Source organism: Anolis carolinensis, chromosome 2 (assembly GCF_035594765.1).
Source record: "Anolis carolinensis isolate JA03-04 chromosome 2, rAnoCar3.1.pri, whole genome shotgun sequence".
Lineage (NCBI taxonomy): Eukaryota > Metazoa > Chordata > Lepidosauria > Squamata > Dactyloidae > Anolis > Anolis carolinensis.
In genome coordinates this window covers 28,077,973-28,089,539 of record NC_085842.1, presented here as the reverse complement: position 1 = coordinate 28,089,539, position 11,567 = coordinate 28,077,973, and the positions used below count along the sequence as shown (strand labels likewise).

The 11,567-nt window shown below is 42.1% G+C and overlaps 1 protein-coding gene across 2 annotated transcripts in view; it reads right to left on the bottom strand.

The window, feature by feature from the left end:
- Positions 1–1,012: 1,012 nt before the first annotated feature.
- The window catches only part of LOC107983628 (zinc finger protein RFP), a 28,728-nt gene continuing 18,173 nt past the window's right edge, over positions 1,013–11,567 (bottom strand). For both annotated transcript variants that reach the window (XM_062973685.1, XM_062973684.1), the window contains 4 exons: positions 10,838–10,950; positions 8,579–8,638; positions 7,194–7,247; positions 1,013–2,284 (listed from right to left, as the gene is read on the bottom strand). In XM_062973685.1, coding sequence (XP_062829755.1) covers positions 1,701–2,284; positions 7,194–7,247; positions 8,579–8,638; positions 10,838–10,950 — 811 coding nt within the window. In that variant the 3' untranslated portion in view covers positions 1,013–1,700. The remainder of the gene's footprint in view (positions 2,285–7,193; positions 7,248–8,578; positions 8,639–10,837; positions 10,951–11,567) is intronic.

Sequence of the window (11,567 nt, the reverse complement as noted above, 5' to 3'; positions counted from 1 at the left end):
AAAAGCCTCGTGACTTGAAGGTTGGGTTGCTGACCTGAAAGCTGCCAGGTTCGAATCCCACCCGGGGAGAGTGCGGATGAGCTCCCTCTATCAGCTCCAGCTCCATGCGGGGACATGAGAGAAGCCTCCCACAAGGATGGTGAAAACATCAAAACATCTGGGCAATGTCCCCTGGGCAACGTCCTTGTAGACGGCCAATTCTCTCACTCCAGAAGCAACTCCGGTTGCTCCTGACACGGAAAAAAAAAAAACTTCCGGTTTGCTAGTAAAACTGAATTACATTGATGCATGTCTAAAATGTGTATCACCAACATGAAATGTTTGGAAAGCTCTGGATGAATGGAGTGGAGGCTTCTGTTTGCACCATTTACTAGTTTTTTCAAACAGACCTATTTTGTTTGATAGACAGAGTTGTGTTCTCTTTCCTTGTTGCTTTAAGTTAAAGGTAAAGGTTTTCCCCTGACATGAAGTCTAGTCATGTCCGACTCTGAGGTTGGTGCTCATCGCCATTTCTAAGCCGAAGAGCCGGCATTGACTGTAGACACCTCCAAGGTCATGTGGCTGGCATGATTGCATGGAGCGCTGTTACCTTCCCACTGGAACAGTACCTATTGATCTACTCACATTTGCATGTTTTTGAACTGCTAGGTTGGCAGAAGCTGGGGCTAACAGCGGGAGCTCACTTCACTCCCTGGATTCGAACCACTGACCTTTCGGTCAGCAAGTTCAGCAGCTCAGCGGTTTAACCCACTGCACCACTGGTGGCTCCTTAAGTTATTATGATGCATTTCTCAACCTATTATTATCAATTGTATAGGCTGCTAAGAAATTTGGCCAAGAAAACTCCAATTTGGCCAAGAAAACTCCAATTGCCCAAAGGGGCACAACATCAATGTAAATATGCATACACATCAATGGAAGCACAGAGGGGAGGGGACAGATGAGAAATCAGATAAAGCACATTAATCTGTAGTTTGTCATTACAGGAAAACTGAGAAATGAGATCATGCCATGAGAGTATTGCTCTTTTATTTGATATCATTTTAAAAAGCAGCTGGAAATTTTTCAAATATCAAATAACATAAACAAAAAGACTATGCAGATTTCCAAGTATAAGATATAATTACTTTTAAAAATTAAAGGAATGTATAACAGATCATCCATACTGCAAAATTATAGCAGTTTGATACCACTTTAACTGGATATCTCTTATCGTATAGAATTCTATGATTTGTAGTTTGCCAGAGTTCTCTGAGGGCAAAAAGTAAGTATCTCACAAAACCATACAAAGACTAAAATTCCATAACACTCAGCTGTGGCAGTTAATGTGGTATCAAACTGCTATAATTCTACAGTATGGATGCAACCTATTTGGGGACATTCTATACCACTCCCTTTGATGCCATGATGCATCAAAGGACAACAGGAAAGATAATAACAGTAATGAACAGTGTGTGTGTGTGTGTATGTGTGTATGTATGTGTGTGTGTGTGTGTGTGTGTGTGTATATATATATATATATATATATACACACACACACACACACACACACACACACACACACACACTAAAACACAAACATTTTGTGCTCATTTTTGAGAACGAATTAGGCTTTCTGTACTTTCCTTCTCAGTTCTAAGATACCCTGAGATGTCAGAGAACCAAGGAGTACGTCAATGTATTCATCTATTTCCCAAGGTTTAAAAAGCTTGACATCCTCCAACTGGATATTGTTCCCCTGGCCAAGGCAGACTCATCTGCCCATTATCAAGCCAGAACCAAGGGCGTATTGGTTCTCTCCCAAATGCGGCTGGAGGGAAAACAAAGATTAAGGTATCGGTATCCGAATTACGAAATGACACCTCACCAGCCATATAATCCAAATATACTTTGATCTTCTTGAGAGGTTCACACAAGCTCAAGGGATTCTCATCTATACAACCGGTGAATGCTGCATAGGTGAATGCTGCATATTTGCCATTGCAACAACCTATTGCCCAGATTCCATCTTTAGGGGAAAACTCAACCGGATCCACCTGGGTCTTTCTTTTCACCGATTCTTTGGCAACACCAACACCCCAGTATTCTGCATCTTTGATGTCTATTTCCCAACAATGTCTCCCTTCCATGAATGCCAGTGTTCCTAGCACACATTTTACTTGATCAAATCGCATTTTATGAAATGTCTTAATCTCCGCAGAACCCTGGTTTACACGAACACTTCTTCCACCCCAAGAAAGGATTAGCTGATTGTGGGCTGTCACGGCATCAAAGTACATCATTGCTGTAAGAGAGAAAGGTTGTGATGACCATACTGCTCTGTTCAAAAGTGACCATGTCATGTATGATGCCATCACCAACATTCAACAGTACAAAGGAGATGTAATGATACCATTGGTTAGGACATGGCATGTCAGCATTGCTGTATCTCCCCAGTAAGGCCCCATCAACACTGCCATATAAAATCAAGATTATCTGCTTTTGAACTGGATTATATGGTAGACTCATATAATCCAATTCAAAACAGATAATGTGGATTATCTGCTTTGATAATCAGAATTATATTGCAGTGTAGATCTAAAACTGGGATGAGGCTGGTAACTGAGGCTGGATCTACACTGCCACATAATCCACTTTCTGATCCCAGATTATATGCTTTGAACTGGATTATATTGCAGTGTAGACTCATAATCCAGCTCAAAGCAGATACTCTGGGATCAGATACTGGATTATATGACAGTGTAGGTCCATCCTGAGCAAGAAGGGAAATGGACAACAAAAATAACTTTGGCCAAGGGCTACACCAAAACTCAGCATTGCTTTCAGTCCAACATACGCGCAACACTAGTCAAGATAGATAAAGCCAGGCATTAGTATTTGACAGAATTAAAATTTCCTTTAAAGAATAGTGAGAGGTATAGTTGATGGGATTGTACTGGTCGGTTTTACACTCATGTTGAACTGGGAGATGGAACAATTGGTATACTGGATAAACCCCTCATAAAGTAGGGTTTGTCCAGTATATTGGACAAAAATATAACTCAGGGCAATAACAATGGATTATGTCTCAGGCAAGGGGTGTCTTAAGTTTGGGACCCCTGGGATTTATACAAATGTATTTGTTGTCACGGGAATAAGTCTATTCCCAATACAGCCCCCCACAACTCCCTCCTACTTCCTTGTTCATATTTATGGTTTTACAAGCATCAAACACCAGCTACGTGTGGAGTAATGGAGACATAATCTAGGTCAGTGGTTCCCAACCTTTGGGCCTCCAGGTGTTTTGGACTTCAACTCCCAGAAATCCCAGCCAGTTTACCAGTTGTTAGGAGTTGTGGCAGCTGAAGTCCAAAACACCTGGAGGCCCAAAGGCTGAGAACCATTGATCTAGGTGGACAAAAGGGGGGACCCTATTCTTATTCCTTATTTATTTACCCTTGCTTCTATCCAGTATTCATTGCTGTCCAACCTAAGATCATAACATGTAATTTCACTGTCCTTCTTACAGTGAATTGTACTTGGTGGTTGAATGATTTACTGCTGTATTGACTCTTGTTTTAATATCTTACTGTGTTTTATTATTTTTTGATTATTGTTCAATGTATTTATGCTGTTGTTTCTGTAAATTGTGCTAGTTGGGCCTTGCCCCATGTGAGCCGCCCCGAGTTCCCGTGGGGAGATGGTGGCGGGGTATAAAGTTATTATTATTATTATTATTATTATTATTATTATTATTATTATTATTATTATTATTATTACAGTGGGAATACGTAATAGATTATGGGAGCAATCAGCTGATTTTGGCCTTGGCAGTTGTAGTAAGAGTGGTATATCAAAATCTGGGATATTAGTCACTCTTGCTTCACAAAAGCTTCAACTGTGGCTTGAAGTCCTCTTTGGGCTAGCAGGCAAATAGAGTATTGGTGGTGATTAGCAGGGTTAACTCCAGGCTTTAGATGGGCACAATGTGGGAGGGCTTTGTGTGCAAACCCTGTGGATCCCTGAGCCCAAACCTTGGGGTTTATCTTCATTTTAGCCACCCAAAACTGCTGACCAGGCAGATTTGTCTTGATAAAGTAAATACAGTAGAGTCTCTGTTGTGACTGCGCCTTCGGGGATTATGGTTGATGGTGATGGAATTCGGAGAGGAAGAAAAAACCCTCGTGATGAGGGTTCACTGGAGGAGTTGCGCAGGAAGCAACTTAGAGAGCTATATGGGGAATCTTCTGAGGAAGATTCAGATGGGGAGATGGATGCTGAGGAACAGGTGGTGGCTGGGGAAGCGGGCACTGAATGGGCACAGCCACCGGAGATGTCTGGGGATTTGGGGCTTATGGATACTTCTGAACATGGGGTTTCTGCAGGAGCTGATCCCAATTGGGATGCTTGGAGAAGGGAGGATGGTTCTTTAAGTGTTCATGGGGCTAAGTGTGGGCAGGATGATTGGGACTCCGACGAATTGCTAGGTACTCCAGATCCACGAGCTCTAGCTGTGTGGAGTTCAGACTCTGAGTAGATTTGGGACACCTGGTGTTTGGGTGTGAGTGTTTGGTCACCCAGGAGGAAGGGGAATAAAATGGGAATGTTTGGCCACTGCACTTTGCGTGTGGCAAGGTGTTGCTGAGGCGCCATTGGGATCTCTGTGTTTCTGGACTTGGACTGTGATTCGGATCTGCTGATACCATCTGGCTTGGCTCTCGCTGTGTCTTATCGTGGACCTGTTTTGGATGACTGCACCCTCTTCGGACTTTGGATTGAATTTGACCTGGCTTCTGTCTACGTCCTCTGACTGACGGCTACTCCCGGCTTCTGATTATTGGTTTGTCTTTCGGAATTTCTGCTGCTTCCTGACCTGACCTTGGATTCTTCTGACGACGGCTATTCATCATCCCTTTGAGGCTCTCGGCTTATCTGCACCGTGGAAGCTGCTTTACTGCTTTTCTAGTTTGTTTATTTTCCAGCAATTAACTCTATTTGTTTTCCAAAGCTGAATTGAAGCGTTATTTAGTTTTTTATTGAATGCCAGCATGGGAAATTAGCGTGGCTCGTTTTTGAGTTATTATTGTCCAATCTGCTCTCGAAACACTGAAAAGTGAAGTGTTTCAAGGATATTTCCTGTGTTTATGTTATTTTTTGGCTTATCTTCGGAATAAACTTTGTTTTGTATGTTAACTGGCGTCTGACTCTTGACAGTCTCACTTGTCCAAGCCTCGCTTATCCAAGCTTCTGGATTATCCAAGCCATTTTTGTAGTCAATGCTTTCAATATATCATGATATTTTGGTGCTAAATTCGTAAATACAGTAATTACAACATAACATTACTGCGTATTGAACTACTTTTTCTGTCAAATTTGTTGTATAACATGATGTTTTGGTGCTTAATTTGTAAAATCATAACCTAATTTGATGTTTAATAGGGTTTTCCTTAATCCCTCCATATTATCCAAGATATTCCCTTATCCAAGCTTCTGCCGGCCCATTTAGCTTGGATAAGTGAGACTCTAGTGTATTGATGTTTGAAGAAGGCCACTTTAAGCTGAAGGCCTTCAAACCACATAGTAGCGTTCTGCTTAGCCAAGAGATCACACCCTAATAGGGTGATGGGACAGTCATGACTGTATAAAACTTTGTAGGATCATCCTGGTTCAGCTGATGCCTAGACTCCTCTAAGGGTTGAGTAAATGGCAGTAGATGTCATCCAGAAATGCCCATGACTGAATTCACTTGGCTACTCATGGGACACAGGGCTTGGCCCACAAGGTCTCTTCCAACTCTGTTTCTATGTTTTCTCTGGAGGAGAGTCACCTTCTTTTTTTGGTAATCTGGGATGGACTCTGGGATCATCATGCTATCATCATGCACCCTATTTTGCCCACCTCATGCATTTTATTCTGACTCATGCACTTCATTCATCAGCCCTAATCTATGAGTTGCGACAGTCCTCCCATTCATGCCTAGGATTGGACCTTTCATAGGCTTATTGACAACTGTTTAAGATTGTTTTTATGCTTTTATAATTTTATGTTGTTTTAAACTGCTGTTGTGATTATCCTGTTTTATGTAATGATGTTTATGTTTTAATTTGATTGGGATTGTTGTATATTTTCCGGGATGTATGGCCATGTTCCAGAAGTATTCTCTCTTGATGTTTCGCCCACATCTGTGGCAGGCATCCTCAGAGGTTGTGAGGTCTGTTGGAAACTAGGCAAGTGAGGTTTATTTATCTGTGGAAAGTCCACTCTTTGTCTGTTGTAGGCCAGTGTGAATGTTACAGTTAATTTGTTCATTTTCATGGTTTCCTCCTTTCTGTTGAAGTTGTCCACATGCTTGTGAATTTCAATGGCTTCTCTGTGTAGTCTGATATGGTGGTTGTTGGCGTGGTCAAGCATTTCTGTGTTCTCAAATAATATACTGTGTCCAGGTTGGTTCATCAAGTGCTCTGCTATGGCTGATTTCTCTGGTTGAATTAGTCTGCAGTGCCTTTCATGTTCTTTGACTTGTGTTTGGGCGCTGCGTTTGGTGGTCCCTATGTAGACTTGTCCACAGCTGCAGGACATACGGTAGACTCCTGCAGAGGAGAGAGGATCCCTCTTGTCTTTTGCTGACCGTAGCATTTGTTGGATTTTCTTTGTGGGTCTGTAGATGGTTTGTAGGTTGTGCTTCTTCATCAGTTTGCCTATGCGGTTAGTGGTTCCCTTGACGTATGGTAAGAACACCTTTCCTCTGGATGGATCTTTGTCTTGATTCTCATGGCTTGTTCTTGGCCTTGCAGCTCTTCTGATGTCCATAGTGGGGTATCAATTGGCCTGTAGAGTCCAGTTTAGGTGATTTAATTCACCTTGGAGGAGGTGAGGTTTGCAGATTCTTTGTGCACGGTCTGTCAGGGCTTTGATTGTGTTTTTCTTTTTACTTGGGTGATGGTTGGAGTTTTTATGAAGGTATCTATCTGTGTGTGTAGGTTTTCTGTAAACTGTGTGGCCCAATTGTTGATTGGGTTTGCGGATGACCAGAACATCTAGAAATGGCAGTTTTATTTTATGATGTGATGATGTTGACTGGGCTCGTCCCTATGTAAGCCACTCCGAGTCCCCTCGGGGAGATGGAGGCGGGAAACAAAAATAAAGTTGTTGTTGTTGTTGTTGTTATGCTGAAATCAGGCCTTAATAAGGATTGGTAGGTGGCTCTTCCTTACCTTCTACAAATGGCGTGGGTCTATCTTGTATCATCAAAGAATCTTCCCCCAATTCTGGATCAGCCCAAAAAAGAAAGAAGACGAGTATTGGTAAACAGATGCAAAAAGTAAATCTCTAAATTAAATATAGTTACACAGCGGGCCCTCTGTGATGGTGGATTCTACTATCTATGCCATGAAAATATTCAAAAATAAAATTCAGAAAACAAATCTTGATTTTGCCACTTTATATAAGGGACACCACTTTATTACACCATTGTATATAATGGACCTGAGCATCCACAAATTTTGGGTCTCTCACAAATACCAAGATCCCACTGTAATATTAAATGGAAATAGTATGGAGAGAAAGACGAGGTATATTTTTTTATTGTGTCAGAAGTGACTTGAGAACATACTGCAAGTTGCTTTTGGTGTGAGAGAATTGGCCTTCTACAGGGGCATTGCCCAGGGGACACCTGGATGTGTTACCATCCTGCTGGGAGGCTTATTTCATGTCCCTACAAGCTAGAGCTGACAAACGGGAGCTTGTCTCATGAATTTGTGCCAGCAACCTTCAGGTCAGCAACCCAACCTTCAGGTCAGCAGTTCAGCTGGCACAAGGGTGTAACCCATTGCGCCACTGTGGCTCCTATGGGGTATAAATAAAGTAAATAAATAAAAAATGAGATCAATATCTCTCCAATACTGTAACCTGTTGGCTTGTATATCTTGTTCACCCTCTGTCCAAGTGCTAACTTCCCATGGGAACCTTCCATTATTTCCTCCATAATGTGTTTTTTTAAATCTCCAGATCAGATGTGGGGCCATGTTATATCAAATATTTAAAGCAGTATGATTCCACATTAACTGCCATGGCAATATCCTATGAAATCCTGAAGTTTAGGAACTGAGAATTCTCAGCCAAAGAACTGCTTGGTTCTAGTTGTTTCCAGTTTATGGCAAATCTATCACAGTGTGTTCTTGGCAAAATCTGTTCAGAGGGTTTTTTTTTCATGTCAAGAGCGACTTGAGAAACTGCAAGTTGCTACTGGTATGATTTCAGAGGGTAATTTCCTTTGCTTCCTATGAAACTGAGAGAATGTGACCTCACCAAGGCTCAAGAATCTTTCCAAATTTAAAACTCCTTCTTTCATAAAATATAGTCATGGCATTTAAAGTGGACTCAGTTCTATAATTCTGGCTGAATCTACACTGCCATATAATTCAGATTATTTTCTTTGAACTGAAGCCCCTTCTAGGCTGCCATATAAAATCCAGATTATCTGCTTTGAACTGGATTATGTTGCTGTGTAGACTCAGATAACCCAGTTCAAATTGGATAATCTGGATTATCTGCTTTGATAAAGACTATGCTGGTCATCAGTTCTCCCCTCTTAACTTACCATTTACACAGGGCTTCAAAACATCACCCCTAGCCCTTCTTAGGGCAGCTGCCATCTCACCTAGAAGATGGGTTAGAATGGAGACAAAGAACAACACTGAATAATACAGTCCAACAATATTTTTGGCATCAGCAGGTCAAACATACCCAGAAACATGGCTAACATTGAGGGCACCAAAATATGTGCTGGCTCGTGTAATTTATACTATTGCTTAAAATGCCCAAAGTACTTTCTTCATATTACTCCAGTGGTTCTCAACCTTCCTAATGCCGTGACCCCTTAATACAGTTCCTCCTGTTGTGGTGGCCCCAACATACCTGATATCTGATATACAGGATGTATTTTCATTCACTGGGTCAAATTTGGCCCCATACGCCCAAATTTGAATATTGGTGGGGTTGGGGGAATTGATTTTGTCATTTGGGAGTTGTAGTTGCTGAGATTTATAGTTCACCTATGCTCAAAGATCATTCTGAACATCAACAATGGAATTGAACCAAATTTGGCACATACAGCTCCCATGACCAACAGAAAATACTGGAAGAGTTTGGTGGGCACTGACCTTGAGTTTGGGAGTTATAGTTCATCTACATCCAAAGAGTACTGTGGACTCAAACAATGATGGATCTGGACCAAACTGGGAGTTTGGGGAAAATAGGCCTTGACGTTTAGGAGTTGTAGTTGCTGGGATTTATAGTTCACCTACAATTAAAAAGCCCCTTGAATCCCACCAATAGAATTGAGCAAATTGGGCTTTTGGTGGGAAGATTCGCTGTCAGTTTCCAAAAAGGAAGAGAAAGACAGGCAAAGAGATACTCAGCCTTCTCTGCCAAAGGGGTTCCTAAGACCATCAGAAATAGGTGTTTTCTGATGGAGTAGTTATATGTTTTCCGGGCTGTATGGCCATGTTCTAGAAGTATACTCTCCTGACGTTTCGCCCACATCTATGGCAGGCATCCTCAGAGGTTGTGAGGATGCCTGCCATAGATGTGGGTGAAACATCAGGAGAGAATACTTCTAGAACATGGCCATACAGCCCGGAAAACATACAACAACCCTGTGATCCTGGCCATGAAAGCTTTCGATACCACATTGTTTTCTGGTGGTCTTTGGCGACCCCTCTGCCACCCCCTCGTGATGCCCGCAGGGCTCTTGACACCCAGGTTGAAACACTACATTACTCAGATTCATCTGAGGTGGGGGTCACCAACTCGAAAAGTTCTTTATAACTCAGGCTGGATCTACACTGCCATATAATCTAGTTGAAAGCAGATATTCCTGATGTTACCTGACAATGTAGAAGGGGCCTCTATGGCAGGTTAAGGCAGACCTAGGTTGACTCTAGAGCAGGCATGGGCAAACTTAGCCCCCCCACCCCCAGGTGTTTTGGACTTCAACTCCCACAATTCCTAACAACTTCAGGCACCTTTCTTTCCCCCCTCAGCCCTCAGGCTGTTAGGAATTGTGGGAGTTGAAGTCCAAAACACCTGGAGGGCCCAAGTTTGCCCATGCCTGCTCTAGACTGTAGAATTAAAGCAGATTGATGCCACTTTAACTGTCATGCTCTGTGCTATGGAATCCAGGGATTTGCAGTTTGGTGAAGCACCAGAACTTTTTGGCAGAGAAAGCTAAAGACCTTGTAAAGCTACAACTCCCACGATTCCATTACATTGAGCCCTGGCATGCCCTTAGCCCCCATTCCACAAGAACCTTAAGATCGTCTGGAGAGGCCCTGCTCTCGGTCCCACCCGCCTCACAGGCACAGCGGGTGGGGACGAGAGACAGGGCCTTCTCGGTGGTGGCTCCCCGGCTGTGGAACTCCCTCCCCAGTGACATTTGGCAGGCCCCATCCCTTTTGGGGTTCAGAAAAAAACTGAAGACCTGGCTATGTACGCAGGCATTTGAAGAATAAGCATGTATTGGCTTCGACGTGGTCTGAATTACGGCTCTTGTATAACGTCTGGTGGATGAATGGCATAAGCACTTTGCATTGTTTTAAACTTTGTATATTGTATTTTATGACTATTTTATGACTGTTTTAATCATTTTAGTTTATTGTATATCAGTGTAACGGCATCAATTGCCACTTGTAAGCCGCCCTGAGTCCCCTCGGGTGAGAAGGGCGGGGTATAAATAATTGAAATAAATAAATAAATAAATAAATTCCCAAAGGACTGACAAATCTACTAGCCAACACTAAAGCCAAGCTGTGTTCCTGACTATCACAGGAAGTGAAACTCTTCTGCTTCTTCAGGATACCTTTGAATCGCTTCAGTATGTCCTGTACGGTCTTCTTATGTTCGATGAAACGACTGTGTCTTTCTTTCAGAAAATCAAACCTGTTTGCTTCAAAGCGCTCTGTCTCAGAATAGCTGGAATAAAACATATTGCATGTTATTTGACTTTGGCATTTTTGCTTGGGGAGATACAAACTTCTGAATACTTTTATACTTCCTCATGTTTAAACATTTCCACGCACATGGAAGGTAGAAGGCTGTCAGGACCTAATATTTCCTGAGGTACATGACAGCCTGTCCCTCACATTCGCTGAGGTTTGGAGCACAGGACTCCCATGAATGTGGAAAAATGTGAATAAATAAGTTGTCTAGCTCAGTGGGTTTCAACCTTCCTGATGCCGCGACCCCTTAATACAGTTCCGCATGTTGTGGTGACCCCCAGCCATAAAATTATTTTTGTTGCTACTGTTGAAAGTATTATAATGTTAAAAAATTATATTGTTCATGTACCTTTAACAGGTAATATGCTTTGTCAATTTGATACAGGTGGAGCTGTGTTTGTTATATATATATTCTTTGCACTTTGCACTCTGCCTGTTTTTTTCTTTTTGAGTTTTGTTTTGTTCCTGCATTATGCTTCTGTATTAAATTAAGTTTGACCACATTACTTCAGGGCTTTTGTTTCTGCTGCAGCTTTATTTTTTAATACTCTGCAACCTAAGGATTTTACCTTTGCTAACAGCTACTTCATA